An 18885-nucleotide genomic window follows, 5' to 3' on the forward strand; every position below is an offset into this window, starting at 1 on the left:
TAAAAAAAACTGAATTGTTGTTTAGAAGCTCATATTCTTTATGCACATTAATATAAATTGTATTTATCAGTTCTACCATTATATAACATAGAAATATATGATCTTCTAGGGATAAGTTTGTCCCTAAATTTATCAGCAATTTCATTGAACATGACCGCTTGAATTTTGGTTTCCTGAAAAAAATGGTAAAAGATGATTTTGTGATTAAATACTTTATCATAAAAAGGGTAATCAACATTTTTCATACAATCTATTTTCCCTTTCAATATGCCGGTTGGGCAACACCAAACATCGAGTTAAACACTACCGACTTCTTAGTCTTCAACCCTCAGAGATTGCCCTCTTGGAAACTCCTAAAAGTCTGAAATTTCAACCCAGAAAATTTTTAAACCTATATATTTGTATACATCTAAAAGTCTGAAATTCCAATCTAATGGGTCAACTACTCCAAGAAATTCCTGAAAGTCTGAAATTCCAACCCTTAGTGGGTCAATTTCTTTTTATATCGGGATTGGTCTAGATGGTATAGTCCCATCATCAATTTAATTTCTATTGTCTTCAATCAAAATAATCATAATTTTTTATTTTCTAGGGAACCAAAATTCAAGTAGCCATGTTCAATGAAATTGTTAATAAATTTGAGAATAAACTTAACTTTGGGAGATTATATTTTCTAAGTTACGGAATGGTAAAATCGATAGATTTAGCTTATAATAATGTGCATAAACAATATGAACTTTCTTTAAATAACAATTTAGTTATAGAAGAAAGTTGAGATTACCACTATGATTTATAATTTCATTAAGTTTAATGATTTGAGAAATAAAATTGATATAAAAGAAAAAGATGTATTTAGTAAGTAATTTATAATTTATTATGAAAATTATTTAATCATTTATTTATTTAAGTTTATTGATCATGTTTGCTTATTTAAGCTCTCATTATTAGCTACTATTGAGATTGTAATAAAATTTAAACTTTTAACTACAATACTAACAAGATGAGAAAAGGAGAACAAAGAGAGTCAAATTAGCAATATGAAGTAAGTTTTCCTTTAATATTAATAATTTTAGAAAATTTTATAGAATTACTAGTTAATTTATTTTCGATTTATTATTTACTAGGTTAAATTCTATCATGTTAACTTTGTGGAGAGAATACACTATTAATAAAGGAGACAAGTTGATGGAGTTTGTATAAGAAAACCCGATTGTGGTTTTTTATCGGTAATAATATCATCTTAAAAAGATAAAGTGAATATATATTCTTAAAAAAAAATTATTATTGAAGATATTTCAATTATGAAAATGTTTATATTTCTTAGGATTTTTCTTATATACAATTATATCTATCCTCAAAGTTTCATAATTGTAGAATTAAGGAGATGGTAAGTAATCATTTTTTACAAAAAGTTTCGTTTATTACATATTTCGATAAGATGTGGTTTACAGAACTTGTATGTTATAGGTTAAAATTGGATATTGATATCATAAAAATTTATCAGTAAAAACCAAGAGACCAAAAGTAAATGGATACAAAGCATGTAATATTCATATATTTATTTAATTTAAAACCATTAGAGTTATTGATATTTACTGATCATTTTAGTTCTAAAATAATTTTATATTATTTATATTTTAATATATTTTTTACAATTTATAATATACATGCATTTATAGATGAATGCTATTAGATAAAATGAATAATCATAAAAATGAAAAATTTAAAATTATGACACAATGCATGCCGGCTCTTGTAGTAGAGGATAAACAACATCGTGGGGTCAATGGTGATCATGGTGGGAGATCTCGCGAGATATCTTGGTTTTTTCATAAATCGAGACTAGATTAAGTGCGAGATCTGCGAAATGGGATATCTCACTTGAGATCTCGCCATATCTCGCCCCAAATCTCACCATATCTCGCTGGAACTCTCAATTTTTGCCCAATTGTAGATTTCAGCCAAAGTTTCTCTTGCAACTACTCTTAGCACATCTACAACATCAAAGGAAGCTCAATCATCCTCTACTTGTCTTATGAACTTATGTTTTAATGACTTATATAGAACTTCTAACAATTGTATACTTGTATCATTCTATTCTCGAAAATTAAGATTGTAATACTCATATGAATGTTAACTTGATGACATTTAAGTTATTTAATGTATTTGATACACTTGATTTTCATTTATATGCTTTAATGGTTTTATATTAAATGTTATATAAACTTGCATTCTTTAATCCTACAGCATTTGGTTTCCCACTATGGGTAGGCTTAGAAGTCATACTTAGAGCTATTTTCTCACAAATCCAAAGTCATTAGCGTGTTCAAAAGGCCTTAAATAGGCTAAATTCCAAGTTTTAGCCCAAATGGGACCCTAAAACCCATCGAGATGGCCTACCGAGACGACGCCTAAAAAATGGCATATCTCGACCGAGATCTTGACATCTCGCCGAGATGGTCGAGATCTCGCTTGAGAGCGAGATCTTATAATACACAACATAGGAATATTTGTTGAACTAATTTTTATTGACAAATAATGCTAATGACTAAATTAGTTACCAATTATTTTTTTATTCACAAGTTTATGGTAAGATTTAAAGTTTTAGATTCGACAAATACAATATGAATTACTCTGTTTGATGTTATTCAAAATATTGTTGGATGTTCAACAATTGAATATGTAAGATTTCCTGGAAAGCTAAGTATGCAATGAAATTAACATCGTAAAAGAAATTATTTATAACACTCACTCAGATAGCGTCATTAGATTTCTGATGCTTTTCTTATAATTTTGCAACACAAAAGTAAATTGAACTCATTTTAGGGTGTATTGTTTCTTTTTCAAATTGGATAGCAGAAACAACTTACACCCGTACATCAAAGGTAATAATTGCAGCTGCCAATAAAAAATGATTAGATTAAACAATGGGTTGATTTAGAAGAATTTGAAGACAATAAATGCAAAAGATTAAAATAGAGGAAAATACTTTGTAATGGGTTTACTTAATTTGTTTGTACAACTTAATATTTAATTTCAATATAGTTTCTCGAGAATTATATTAATTATAATATATTTTCATTTTTAGTATTCTCTCTCTAATTTAGCGACACGTTTGGTATACTTCAAATTGGTTTACACATGCAGAATTTAAATTTCTTGAAGACGATTTGGCTTTATACTTTATTCAGCTTAATACAAATTACTAAATGTGAATATATGACCCACAACAACCTTGGGTTAACACTCAACAATCAACATATAATGCCACTAATCTCATTTGATATGGTTCTCACCAAACAAAGCATAACCTCAAACATTCTATCTGTTGGTAAAAGCCCCAAAACATTTATCTTTAATAATTATAGAACCAAAATACACCCTGTTTCAGTATTTACACTGGCCTTTGAAACAATAATGTCTGGTATATTTCAACTTGGTCTACACATACAGAATTTAAACTTCGTGAATATAATCTGGCTTTATGCTTTATTCAGCTTGATATAAATCACTTGTCTTGAATGCATGACCCCCAACAACCTTGGGCAATGACATTCAACACCCAATAATCAACATATAATACCACTAAACTCATTTGATATGGTTCCCACCAAAAAAAGTATAACCTAAAACATTCTATCCATAACATTTAGGCCTAAAAACATATATTTTAACAATTACCAAAAACCAAGTACACCTTGTTTCAGTATTTGCACTGAACTCTGAAGCAGTAACTCAAGATTTCCTTATTCTTTAACAACTTTTTAACATCTACCAACCAAGGAAGAAAATTCGACCGAAACAGGAATTTCAACCTTGCAAAAGGCCGAAATTTCGGTCTAAACTGGACACTTTTTTCTAGAAATTGAAACTTCAATTTCGGGCCTCATATGGACTCAAAATGATTTGGATTCTTGCATACTACCTATTTCAAGCATAATAAATACAATGGAACTAGTATTTTGCCTAAAAAATTCATTGAAAATTTATCATTCAAGTATACTAACAAATGACTGGTTCCGATAAGTGCAAATTGTATTGCATACAAGCATAAAATCATCAGCATACATGAATTGTTTGGTAGAATGATTACATGTATAATAAGTCAACAAAATAAAATGACCGACTATATCAAGTGATGGTGTCTCACATATATTAAGTTGAAGCCTATATATCATATATACATAAAATAAAAATACATAATTTTAGAAAATAATTATTAAAATCAGAAAATGAAAAAATGGTAGCAAATAATAAAAAGGTAAGTTACAAAACACAATCATAGATTATAGTCTTAGGCTAAACATATATTAATCTCAAGACAATACAAGATCATTTAAGGCATGAATAAAACAAAAATAAAAAAGGGAAGTTCGGAAACTGTTGGGTATGGCTTATGCTTCACATTCTATTGTTGCCAGAGTTTTCTTTGTAGTTGTTGTGACTTAGGAGGTGTTTGAAGGCAAAGGAGTTGTGGAAATTAGGTAAAAATGGGATATAAATCAACAAAAACTAAGTAAAAACAAGTTGGAATGTTGAAATCTCCGAAATTTCGGTTGAAATTTGACACTTTTCCGAAATAATTGGGATTTCGTGTCGTTTTTTGAAAAATGCCGGAATTTTGACCGGAATTTCGACAATTTCGGTCGAATTTTCTTCTATGCTACCAGCATTATCAAGAAACACCTCAAATTATATTTTGTACACCTCAAAAGATTGAAAGTATTAAAAGAAACCATTAGGAGATTATGATAATCTGCAAGAGATGGAGGAGGTACTCTAGCAACAAATAGAAAACAAACATTCAATAGATAGGATCAACACATGCCCATGCAAATTGTGTCTAAGTTGCTATCTCCTTGGGCATTCATTTTCTTTCCCAAGTTAGAAGAAGTGTGCCCTGCTTTTTGGTCAATTTAAAGTTAGTCTGCTGAAAAGTAGAACCAGTGGCATAAACATGTCTAAAAAAAATCCTTACCGTGCATCAGAGATTAAAATGATCAGTTTCCAACTGAAGAAAGATATACGACTAGATAGACAATTTAATTTTCTATGAATTGCTTTTACAAGAATAAGAAAACATGAAAAAGGAGGAAATGAGTGCTTCATCCATTGTTAATGGAATTTGACGGTGAATCTTCGAAATGTCACAGGGGCTATGTTTCTAGCGCAGAGGGGGACAATGAGCAAATGTAGTGTATTGAGAGAAGGGTTCCATGGATCTATTTAGTGATCAATCCACTAGTTTCTTTAATCCCACTCGGTGTTCCTTTTCCATTTGCTTCCTATGATGGTCTATGGCTTTCGCTCCTTCTTGAAGTACCCTTATATCATCATCAGCTTGAATGTCCACATAGGGAGTGCTTTTAGATTCCCTCTTAAGTGATTGGGAGGATGGTGTCACTTTCTTCTGTTCTCGCGAGCGAGAGATTGTTGAATTTTGGTTTTCTTGCAGGGCAAGGGAGCTAAAACTAGGTTGCCTTACATCTTATTCTATATAAAGAATAAATAATGGGGCTCACTTTAAGAGAATGAGAAGCTCTCAACACAAGAAAATGCGAACCGTGCGGAGCCCACCCCCGTAGGTGGTGTATGGTTAGCTTGAAGCCCGAAAGGGCTAAATGGTCATCCCATCCCACCCTTTCCCAAACCTATGAAATCCCATACTAGAGCTATTCTTTTATATCTCAAGAACCCACCATGTCCTCCCTATTACTCAGCCTCTGGATAACTATCCGACCACCATAACCTATGTTTTTGTGTATACCAATCAACTACTGCAAAATCTTAAAACCCTGAGCCCTTTTTTTTAAAGTTGAGATCTTGCAAAGCTGGCTTCTAGTTGAACCTCTTCAATCTAGGGCCACATCATGTGGTATTGTACAAAATTTTCAGATACTTAACACTAACTAGTGCTACTAGTAATAGTCTATCTATTTTAAAGTGGTAGGTTATATGCATAGTACAAGAACTCACCAAGATCCCATTGAGATCCTTGGCAATCTCTCTCTCTCTGATCAATATGAAATGCCCTGTGAGATGGTATTTTGGTTAGATCTAGGCAAGATCTTGATATATCTCATAATTTTAGTTTAAATCAATGCTTCTCACCCAAAACTAGCTTTCTCTCAACCCAAAAAAAAGCACCAAATTGGCAAGACGTAGTCCAACTCAGTTTTTTGGACCACTGCATTGGCCTTAGAAATCGTGATTTCGAACCATGATTATGTGTCTTGTCCTGATTTTCTCATTCCTTTGTCCACTTATAGTACATTTTCATTGCACAAACAGTACTGTTACTGTAGTAGTATATGAAGATGTATTGAGCAGTATTCTATAAAGTCTAAGCTGTCTTGTGATTTTTTATGTGTTTTCTGCTTATAAATTGTAGCGTATGTTATTGAAGCTGTTTTGTCACATCTACTGTAGCTGATATAATTTTAGTTTGGACAAGGCTTAGTTGCAGTTTTATTCTTATGTTCACTTGTGCAGTGCAAGGAGGATCTCTTGGGATTATTTGAGAAGAAGATCTCAGTGGAAAAGACAGCATTTGAACCTCCAGTGAGTAATCTCCAAAGATCTCTTATTATATTGATGAAGAGCTTATACTTATGTGATGCTAAACATAACTTTGCTTCTTTTGACTCCCTAGGTTTTATGGTTATTTCCTTTGTATTTTCCTTTCACACCCGCACTGACCTATGATGGGAGCCAGGTCTTTGTAAGGGTAAAGTTGTAACACTCAGGAAAGTAATAATTTTTTTTGGGAGGAAGATTGGATGCACATTTGAGACAATGATATTATTTCATAGGAGTGCTCCTATGGTTGTAGTGTGCTGCCTACAGTTGGGTTAGAATGTGCTCAACACTTGCTCGAAAATCCCTTGGTTATAGCATTCGTTATGGGAGGACTCTTTGGGACTTTGATGGGATCCTAGGTTCAAGAACCTGATTTTGGGTTTGCTTAGAGAGAGATGTATTGGATAGAGCTGCATGATGGTCTCGAATGAGAGAAACCAGCAACAATTGCAACCTTCTATTAGAACTCCAATCCGTTGTATTGATTGGATCATGCATATTTAAACTAATCAAAATGTCATAATCGTACTCTATTATGAAGATCGATATTGAATCAAACTAAACTCCTTGACTCATCCAATGGTGCTAAGTGAAAAAAATAAGGGGAAAAAAAAAATGAAAAAGTGCCAAATGACAAAATAGCACCAAGTTGCTCTCTCTCTAAGAAAGCCCTGTTGAATTCAGTTGTGAAACCAAGGTGAACTTGTAATGAGCTTGATGAGGAGGCACATTGATGTAACCAACTCTGGGGTTACGGTTCTTTGAAATAATTCCCTAAAGTTTAGGGTTAGCCTAGAATCTTCCAGCAACTAATCAAAAAATTCTACGGACTGATTTAAGATAACAAGGAATGCTTATGGAAAGGGATATGGGTTGCTAGGGGAATTTAGCATTTTACTAAATTCTTAAGAGATGATTTTGAATAAGATTTGGTTTGATCAAGCTAAATGGGTTGATAAGGGGAAGTTAAGGGTTCTAATAAGCTCCTGTGAGATGATTTGAGATAACCCAAACTTAATATGGGGAAAGCTCTATTAACAAAATCTAGAAAAAGGGTAAATTTAGGGTTTTGGGAATGGATCTTGGGCAATCTTACTTGGATCTTTACCTTTCTTTCTCTTTTGTTTCTTCTTTCTTTTCTTTTATTTTTCTTTCTTTTCTGTTTCTGCTCTGCTGCAAGCCAGAAAAGACTGAGAAAGGGAGCCGAGAGAGAAAGAGAGGGTGGGAAGGTGCCACAGGGTATGGACGGGTGGGTTCGGGGATGGGCCTAGAAGGATCGTTGGGGGTTGGGGGAGGGATCCATGGGGCTGCAGGGCAGGGGAGAGGGATTAGGGGGCTGTGACGGGGGTGGGGTGGGCTCCTAGGGTTTGCGCAATAGAGGGAACGGGAGGGAAGGGGAAGGGCTACAATGGGTTTGGGATGAAGGGAAATGGGGCTGGGTGTGTGTACTTACTTGGAGAAGCTGCTGGAGGTGGAGGAGTTGTTGGTTCTTGAAGTTGAATGCTGCAAATGAAGGCAAGAAACTTGAAATCCGCTGTGGCCCTCCCAAGAAGGCCACAGCCTATTTTTCCACAGGAATTCTCAATTCTTCATTCAATGCACACCGATTTTACAATGAAGAGAATGACTTATTTATAGCCTTACATCAAGAAAGAAAAAACTGGAATCTAGCTGGGAAATCGACTTAGACTTAGCTAGGAATTATAAACTAACCCAACTAGGGTTTCCTTTATTAGTTAGGATGCCCCTTACAATTAAATAACAGCTGAAAAGACCTAATTATTCCTAAAGAGTCCTACTTAAAAGAGATTTTCCCTATGATGATAGAACTCAAACAACTAACTCAAACTATGACTTCAAGATAGAATTGGTGTCACATCCCCCCAGCTGGTACCTTAACTACCCGGAGGTGTGATCCACAGCCCCAAAGACCAAGTCTTAACATTCATCCTCCACATAATACAATAGTACAATCATGAGCAAGAAATAATCATGGTATTAATGTAATTATAAGAATAATCAAAGAATGGATCTCAAAACAATATTAGAGTGCAGAAAATGGTACCAAAGTAATCAGAGTAAAAGAGTATGTGAAAGTAAACTCTAATAGTCAAAAGTGTGGAAGAACGGTCAAACTAAAGTATTACAACTGAAAGAAATAAAGAAGTCTCGAAATTGTTCTAAGAACTACTCATAGTATGTTTCTTTATATAAAAGGTAATGTCTATAATCAAAGATCTCTGTATCCAGTATGGGATAGACCAACTCCAGTATTGGACTAATACTGGTATGTGTAGTTGACACCATAGTTGTCAAGGCGTCACCTTATTTTTAGGCAATAAGGCTTCCACTTTTTTTTTTTTTTTTTTAAATCACGAGAAGATGCCTAATCGAAGGCATATATTGAAATACTTATTAGATTCCGATTGTAAAGTATCTATTGTTTGAACCTATATGTATATGTATAATGACACTACATGTGATCAAATGTTAAAATAAAAATAAAAACAAACAAAATTCGAAAGAGAATAAGTTCTTGACTCAAGTCTCACACTCTCACTCTCACTCTAATCCCTAATCTCTTTCTCTCTTCCTCTCTTCTTCTCTTCCATTCCCGCGACGACACTCCGGCAAGCAGTGGCCAGCGACAAACAACTTTTTCTCTTCCTTTCTTCTCGTGACTTTTTATTTAGGACCTATTATGTGTGGTTTGTAGTATGTTGGATGACTTAAGGTAGTCTAATATTAGTTTTTTTTATTATATAAGATATGATAGATTTAGAGTGAATGAGATGTACATTAAAAATTTCACTTAAAACGCCTCAACCGCCTCAAAAGCGCCTCGGAGGGTGCCTCGTCGACTCATCGCCTCAATTAGCCTAAACCGCCTTGCATCGCCTCGTCGTCGTGACAACTATGGTTGACACACAAACATTCTTCACCGTGATATTCGTGATCGCCAACACTTTTTATATAGTACAGGTCACTTGTCGGGGTCTTGTATTCTTGGGCCTTGACGTCATCAACACCTGCAACTAAGTCTAAAGTAAACATTGTTCCCGAAGGGTGAGCTTAAAAGAACTCAGCAAATAGTTCATATACAAATAACAATTACAATCCAATTCAAGAACAAAGCATGATGCAATATGCTATGAGACAATATGCAAGTATGCAATTAACTTTAATAGATGCTAGTCTTTGATGGCGGACACACATTAAGATAGAATACTAGCCTCCTCTGGGAAGGTCTCAGTCACTCTCCCTCACGACTCTTAAGCACGTCTTACGAGTTCTCCGCGGTAGTTGGGTGAAGGCATCCCTCTCGGACTATAACCATGGCTAAGGTTTAGGTCACCGCTCTCTCACCACACCATTTGGTATGAGTACTGGCGCATGCAAGTTATCTACTGAGTGCAAGTAATCTACTGAGTCACATCAACTTAGGGTTAGATACTTCCCCTCATGCCTCTCATAATCGGTTCCGGTATCCTTCCCCCTAAAGTCATCGTATCCTATGGCTCCAACCGACTCGAACTCTTAACCCTGTTGGTCTTCCACATATAACAAAAGGGAAGCTCTTATGTCCTTTCACGGGTTGTCTATCGGTCTTGAGCACCCATGAGCCCAAGCTTATTATGATGTGATCCTACCAATGAATGGCCCCCACAATGTGATTGTGTCCTCTCACGGGTTAGCTACTGGTCTTGAGTGCCCACAATCCCCATTGTTGTCACGGGTCACTCGGCCTCAATACCCACGCTAATAGGGTGTGATATGACGGGATTTCTAACCAGACACTTCTAGACATCCTAGGTATGACATCCAATAATCATGGAAAGTGCCAAGGGGCATCATAATAATGCGTCCCATACCACCTCCACTGATGTCCCATGACAGAAACTCCCAATTGGCATTCACCATTCCACAATCACAACCTAAGCATTCACATTACAATATGATTCCAATCACATCATCATATCATAATTCATTCACATTCCAAACATTCACAAATTTGTCAAATATGCATACATCATTACAAATAAAATAATATTCTTAAATTATAGAGGCAATGGTAATCATGTTGAAGTCCTAAAACAGTAATATAGAACATGCATTCAAGTCTTATTACAAATAAGAAAGTAACTTATGTTATATGTAAGTGAACGTCCTCACCTTGTTGTTTTGAAACCTTTGAAGAGGAAACCAAAAGATGGATTCAAATTTGCCTAAAAAGTCCTAATAATATGATGATTCAATGTTAGGAAAAAACCTTAAGGTTCAAAGATGAAAAGAGGGCAAATCAAGGCATTTTGCTATTAGCAGTACCTTTGGTCGCCTAAGGTTGCAAAGCCAATCGACCAAGGCTGCTGTGTACGAACAGTAAAACCTAAAATTGATCGGAAACTCATCGTTTGGGTTCCAAACCACTTTGAAATTAATTAGAAAACTCTAAAATATTGGTAGGACACTATCTAGTATGATTTAGGCATTAATCATGGCCAAAGGAATGAAAACCTAACGAGTCCTATATTATGTTTCATCTGAAATCAAACCGCAAATTCACTCTAAGGTAAAGAGAATAGTAGAATAAGGTTTGAAAATATAATAGAATATGATCTAACATGGTTCGAAAATCAGACTAATCAACAAGAATAGAAATCACATAGATTTATATTAGGTTTTTACCGAAATCACACCGTGAAGTTCGTGGAAGAGCTAGAGTGAATCTCCATTCACTCTAGAATGAAGAGAATGGAAAAATAGGTCATTACAATATATTTAAACCTTCTTCAAAGACTACAATAGGTAGAAACAATAGATAAAGTAGAACTAGAAGGAAGAGAGTGAATGCTAACCTTGTAGAAGAAGAATCGTTGGACAGAAAACTTCACGGATGCTTCAAAATCTTCCTTCACCTTGGAGTGGGTTCTATAGAGTGTCTCTGACAACCTTACGACACAATGACACGTTTTAGAACAACAATTGATTAAATAGGGCTTCGGAACCTAATTTCCCAAAAGTGACTGCTCAGAAAAAGCTTTTCCGAAAGTATCACCTATGAAGGGTGTAATGACATTCAACATCAAAAGAAAGCTTAGCCCTCGGTACATCGGCCCTTATAAGATTCATTCTTTGATTATTCTTTTAATTACTTTAATACTGGTGATTATTTCTTTCTTATGATTGTACTATTGTGCTATGTGGGAGGATGATTGTTAAGACTTGGTCTTTGTGGCTGTGGGTCACACCTCCGGGTATTGCAGCTAGGGTACTGGCTAGGGGGATGTGACAACGATACTCACTCTCCGTGCTAGAGCGAGCAACAATAGTCTATTTGCGAGACTGCCAAGATATGAGATTGGATCCAAGATAACCACCTTGAGATTTTCTGTCATCAGGGCATCCTGCCCAATCAGCATCCGAATAGGCATCCAAACTGATAGAACATGAAGGAGTAATATGAAGTCCATATAGAATAGAGCCTTTTAGATAGCGCAAAGGCGTTTTAAGGCCAACCAATGATCTTCTGTTGGCGAGAAATAAACTGACAAAGTTTGTTGACCGAGTAAGATAAATAGGTCTAGTGAGGGTCACATATTGCAAGCCACTCACCAAGATTCAATACAATATATGATCGTCCAAGAGCTGTCTAGAAGAGCTCAAATGATGAGATGGAGCAATAATGTAGAAACAGGTTTAGCATCAAGAAGACCAGCTCGATCAAGCAAACTGTAAACATATTTTTGTTGCTATAACAAGACTCCAGATCCAAGTGGCATAAATTCAATACTCAAAAAGTATTGAGCAGCACCAAGGTCCTTAAGTGCAAACTTCAAAGATAGAGATTGCATTAACGCATCAATAGTCTAAGAAGAAGGTCCTGTAATTAGTATATCATCCACATATACTAATACATATAATGGCTCAGACGTATGACGACGAATAAAGAGTGAAGAATCGGTCTTTGACCCCACAAAGCCAAGTTGCAGCAGATATGCACTAAGGCGTTGAAATCAAGTCCGTGGAGCCTGTTTGAGGCCATATAAAGATCACTGTAATTTGCAGACATGAGCCGAATATCTAGAATCAATATAACCCGAGGGTTGTTGCATGTTGACATCCTAAAAAATAACACCATTTAAAAAGGCATTATTAACATCTAATTGACAAATTGGCCACTTCGCCGAAACAGCTATGGCAAAAATGATTCGTATAGTAGTGGGTTTGACAACAGGGCTAAAAGTTTCTTCATAATCTAATTATATTCTTGAGTATAGCCCTTGGCTACCAAGTGAGCCTCATGACGTTCAATGGTACCATTAGATTTACATTTGATGCAAAAAAGCCACTTACACCCAATAACATGACGATCTGTTGGAGGAGTAAGAATCCAAGTATGATTGGATACCAAGGCATTAAACTCATTGTCCATAGCTTGGTGCCTAACAAGGGATTTAGTAGCTTGACTATAGCAAGTGGGTTCCATTTCACTAGATCCAACAACATGTAAAGCCAATGGTAAGGGATGCTTGGTAGCATAATAGCTCATAGGTATCTTAGGGATTCATGTCCCCTCTAAAGACTTGAGTAATCATAGGATGAACTCGAGTAGAAAAGGGCTGAGAAATAACCAAGTCCTTTTGTAAAGGAGAATGTGCTGCATCAAACAAAATTGACCCATGAGGCTCCAAAACAGAGGTGTGTGCCAATAGTATCTAAACTGTTGGAAGTATTAACAACAGTCCCATCTACAGTCCAATACAATCCATTAAGTACAAAATTTTCAACATTAGAATGAATATTATCCCATCCACTAAACATCTGAAAAGGTCCAGCAGCTTGTGCACATCTGGGCCCATGTGGAGAAGCTGAATCTGAAATAGGTAGTGAACCATTAGTAGATAAATCATGCTGCCCATGTATTTTTGAGACATCATTAGTACAATGAGTGACATTAGGAGGACCACTTGGAGAAGCTTCAAAAAGTCCTGTAGAAAAACCCTTTGAACATAGCCCATCAGAAACATCAGTAGCATCATGAGAAAGGTATAGTGGTAGGAGCATCAACACCAGTAGAATGATTGTACAACAGACTTAGTGTCAAGTTGGGGAAAGCAAGGTAGAACCAATGGGGAATTAGAAGAGGGAGAAGGGGAGACAGAAGATGGAGGATCAGGAGATCGAAATGGAAAACTAGACTCATCAAATACAACATGTCTAGAAATAAAAATTCTTCCAGTAGAGAGATTCAAGCAACGATAGCCATGATGATTGGGGCTATATCCAACAAAGACACAAGGAGTAGACCTAAACTCCATTTTATGCCTATTAAAAGGGCAAAGCATTGGATAGCAAGTGCAACCAAAGACTTGAAGGAAATTATAATCTGGTAAGCACTGAAAAACTCTATAAAAGGGAGAGTCAAACCCCAAAACAGAAGTAGGAAGTCTATTAATGATGAAAACAACAGTGATGAAAGCATTGCCCCAAAAACGAAAAGGTAAACCAGAGTGAGCCAAAAGAGAAAGACCCATATCAACATTGTGTCGATGCACGTTCTTCCTTGCCATTTTGTTCAGAAGCATATGGACAAGACAATCGATGTTGAATACCACATTTTTGAAGAAAGGAGGAAAAACCCTGGAATTCACCCCCCCCCCAATCTGACTGCAAATTTTTGATAGTAGAAGAAAACTAATTCTCTACCAAAGTCTTAAAAAATTTGAAAAACATGCAATGCATCAGACTTATGAGCAATGGTATATATCCATGTGAATCGAGTATAATCATCCACAAAAGAGACATAAAACCGATGCCCCTCATTAGAAGTAACATGTGAAGGCCCCCATAAATCAGAATAGACTAACTGAAGGGGTGCAGTAGTAAGATGATCACAAGATTGAAGTGGGAGTTTATGAGATTTGCCCAACTAACAAGAAGAACATATAGAAGTTTGTTTAACACCCACAAAAGGCAATTGGAATTTCTGAATAATCTTATTCATAGTAGGAAAACTGCATGACCAAGGCTAAAATGCCTAGTATCTGGTGAAGCTTTAGTTGCAGAGAAAGCCATCACAAAATTATTTGATTGCATCATCACAGGAAGGTTATAGACACCGTTTTCAATAGGTCCTGTGTGGAGGACACACCCCGAGAATGGATCCTTAATATGAAAGCAGTTGGCATGAAATTCAAAGAAGACATGGTTATTAGTAGCAAATTTATGCACAAGATAATAAATGTTGAGATATCGTGGGAACACGAAGAACACCAGTAAGCTTGTAAGATGAATCACCAAGAGATATAGAAGAATCACCAATGTGTTTGATAGACATAACCAGATCCATCACCAATTTGGACAGTATCAGCTCCCAAAAATTCTGAAGGAGAACTAACAACAGTGAGATTAGTGGTAATGTGGTGTGGTGCTCCTGAATTTGGAATCCAATTCATAACTACAAATGAAGTTATACTTGAAGAAGAAAGCTGAACGAGATGATCAATTGTTGTACCAGGAGTCCAAGAGTAATTTGGTTGAGGAAATGTTCCTGGAGTTTGAAATTTTGATGCAACATTAGTAGAAATAGAGGACTAGCCATAAGAAGGAATTTTAGTTCTCTGATAGCAATTCTTTGCATGATGCCCTGGCCGATCACACAATTGACAAATCAGAGAATGAACAGAGTGACCAGCATTTCTTCCACTCTGAAAATGACCTCTACTCGAAGAGCGACCATGAAAACGAGAGAAAAGGAACCTCTGCCATAGACACCTCTTGAAGAATGACCAGAAGAAGAGTTGAGAGACGTAGAAGCAAGATTTGCAGAGATATTGGTGATATCATGTAGAGTAGAAGCAATTCACATTTCCTCACATTATAAGAAACCATGAAGATCAGCAAGCTTTATTGGTGAATCCTTGGTAGTAACAGAGGTTACAAACGCTTGATACTTTGAACCTAAACCCCCAAGAATGAACAAAGCAAGATCTAAGTCAGAGAGAGCTTGAGAGGCAAGAGCAAGATCATCAACAATCTTCTTGATCTTAAGAAGATACACAGTCATAGTATTAGCTCCTTTGTGAATGGTGTGAAGTTGCATTCTCAATTGCATCATGCTGGCTTGAGAAGACAAAGCATAAATTGAAGCTAAAGCTTGCCAGACTTTTGCAGATGTTCGAAGACCAACAACTTGTGAGTGGATCGAATCGGTTAACGATGACAATAACCAGCTCTGAAGGATTTGATCGTGAGTATACCAGGAAAGATACTCAGGATTAGCAACAGGGGTGGAGGAAGTTGGATCAAGAACAGGAGATGGAGAAGGGGTAGATCCATCAACAAGATTCATAAAACCGGAGCTATCTAACATAGGAAGAAACTGAGACCTCCAGATGAGGGAGTTATCACCAGAGAGCTTAATGTTCAAAAAATGGTGAAAATTGGAGAACGCAGATAAAGCAGAAGGTAGAGATGCTGACGAAGATGGAGCAGAAGTCATCGAAAACGAAGCCGATGCAGATGGTACCTTCGGTACAGCAGAAGCTGGAGGAAGAGAAGACGCCATTGCCGTCCAAGGAGGAAGAACCAAGAAGACAAACAAGAGAAGAATCAGGAAATTAGGGTAAAGATCAAGAAAGAGAGAAAAAAGTGCTAAGAAAACGGTTAGGCCCAAGTGGTTAGAGAACCAGAACCACAGAGAACCAGCTAGGCTCGTGATACTGTATTGAAATGAAGTGAATTGTCTGACCTCTGAATGAGACCAGGCTTATATTTATATAACAACAGAGTTACAATATCATAAAGAGTTGCCATACCATGAGGGAAAAATATTATATGACTATATACATGATATATCAATTCTTGTCCCTAATAAGGGGGTGGGGAGTGTTGCTCAGAAACAGGGGAGGGCTGGGATGGGTACAAGGACCTTGGGGAGGTGGGGGAGGATAGGGGGTTTGTACTTACATGGTTGAAAGGTTGCTGTGATTGGGTTAGCTGCTGTGTAAGATGACTATTTGCTGGAATTGGTTGAAGACTGCAGAGAATTGCTTGATCTTGAAGAAACTTGAATGAAGATGCTGAATATTAAAGAAACTTTTCTTAAAATCTGCCTGAGTCCCCTTAAAAATAGGAACCCCGGTCCTAATAACTTTTCATTCAATAATCCAGACTAAGAATTACAATGAACTGACAAGCTATTTATAGCTTTCAAAAATACTGTTACTTGGGATGGGATTCCCTAATGTATAAGGATCCCACCTCTTGACTAAAACCCTTGAATTGGAATCTAATTAAGTAAAAGACTTGGACTCTAGGTGGGGTTCTTTTATAGATTAGGAGCCCACCTCATAACATGTACTCTTTGAATTGAACTCTACTAATTAAAAACACATGCTAGAGTTAAACTTTAAGTTAGCTTAAATAAGCACATGCTAATTTAAGATAGTCTAGGACTCAACTAAACAACTTTGAATCAAAATAAAATTCCCTAAACCAATCCAAACTCAACTCAAAAGGGAGCAAAATGCCCAAAATACCCCCAAATAGGGGCTCCACCAGCTTGGGGTGGCTTCTTGGAGCCATCTTGGGGCCCCACTTGAGGTTTCCGCCAGGGGGGGTCCTTGTGTTCACATCAGACTCTAATTTAGAAAACAACTAAAATTGAAAATCCTACTTGACTTAGGACTCTTACTCACATAAGGAACCTTCATATCTCACTCTAGAAGAGTCTAAATTGAATTCTAGGAGTAGATATTGGTTCCTTGCAAGGAGTAGGATAAAACTAGAGGGCTTCTTCATAACTTAGGAATCCTAACCTAAGAGAGAGACTTTAAAATTTTACAAATATGGACTCAAATTCAAAAACAAACGTAGATCTAGGGTCCTTCAAACATAATGGACCTGACTAAACCCTAATTTGGACTCAACAAAAAAGTGCACAATTATCAAAATACCCCTGCTTGTACTTGAGGGCCGTAGGGTTTGGAGAAGCTACCCTAGGCCCTAATTTGGTCATGAATCCAGTAACATCAGAATGTCATCTAGAAGGCGATTTTCTGTCTGAGGGGGTGGGTGGAGGAGGGTAAGAAAACTACAAGGCACTTGATGCAGGTCCAAAGACCTACAGAGAGGAATTGCAAGAAGGGCTTTAAAGGCTGATGCCCAGCAGCAGCTGCAGTAGTAGAAGAAGTCAGTCTATACTTTGGAGTCTTTAAACGTTGGCTGGGTTTGGTTCAGCCACTGTTCAAGTGGTCCATTAATGTAACCCTGATCCATTTAAGTTTCAAGGACAAGATGGTCATTTCACTATGTTTTATTTAATTCCTAGGCTAATTAGAGGCCTCCACTATTAAGGGGGAACCAGAATTCTACTATTATTAGGTTTTTGAGCTCATGTTATATCAGGATTCTGTTTGCACTGTGATACAGGTTTAAAGACCTACAGAGAGGAATTGCAGATAGGGCCCAAAGGCTGCTGTCCAGCAGCATTATTAATTGTAGAAGAAGTCAGTCTATACCTAGTTTTTCCAGAGTTCAAATTTGGCCGGATTTGGTTCAGCCACTGTTCAAATGGTCTAATGTAATCCTGGTCCATTTAAGTTCTAAGGACAAGATGGTCATTGCACTATGTTCTATTTAATTCCTAGGCTATTTAGGGACCTCCACTGTTAAGGGGGAACCTGAGTTCTACTATCTTTAGTTTTCAAGCTCATGTGTTATCAGGATTCACTTTGCACTTATTCAGTTTTAGGTTGTAAGACTTCTATTTATACCCCTTCCCCCCAATCATGGGTAGAATAAAGTAATCAATATTCAATAGTTTAGTTAATCAGATTTTGTGAAATTGAATTGGAGTTGCAGGTCAGGGATCTTTTCCCCAAGAAACAGTGTTCATCCCTTGTTTGCAAGGAGGTTTGGGACATAGGCAGGAACCATCATCAAGGTCTGGGACCTTATCACTATCCACAGAAGCTGCAGAATAGTGCTCAATGATTTATGAAGCAGGTTTTGGACCAATACAGGAAGTCACGATCCCCCCTTCCCACAGACTGGAACCTTTGTTCTAAGTTCTACCATTTCCATCTTTATTTTTTTCAAAGTATTTGAAAACAGGTTACTCTCCCACCCATCACCTCACACCCTGGCCAAAAGGACCCAGTTTGATCTAGAGTTGCAGCCTCCTTAACTGACAAAACAAGGCATCGAAATTGACTATTCTTTCAGCCCTAGCTAATGTATAGAATCTCTAACACTTGATCCCAGTAGCAGTCCATTCCCATCTTCAAATTCTGAGTTATAACA

The 18885-nt window shown here is 36.6% G+C and overlaps 1 protein-coding gene across 2 annotated transcripts in view; it reads left to right on the forward strand.

The window, feature by feature from the left end:
• LOC149022417 (Nucleic acid-binding, OB-fold-like protein) overlaps positions 1-18885 on the forward strand; it is a 53962-nt gene that overhangs the window by 18085 nt on the left and 16992 nt on the right. For both annotated transcript variants that reach the window (XM_089150537.1, XM_089150538.1), the window contains exon 5: positions 6493-6561. In XM_089150537.1, the coding sequence (XP_089006663.1) occupies positions 6493-6561 (69 nt within the window). The remainder of the gene's footprint in view (positions 1-6492; positions 6562-18885) is intronic.

This window comes from Hakea prostrata, chromosome 3 (genome assembly GCF_041222555.1).
Source record: "Hakea prostrata isolate BN-2017 chromosome 3, UWA_Hpros_2, whole genome shotgun sequence".
Taxonomy (NCBI): Eukaryota; Viridiplantae; Streptophyta; class Magnoliopsida; order Proteales; family Proteaceae; genus Hakea; species Hakea prostrata.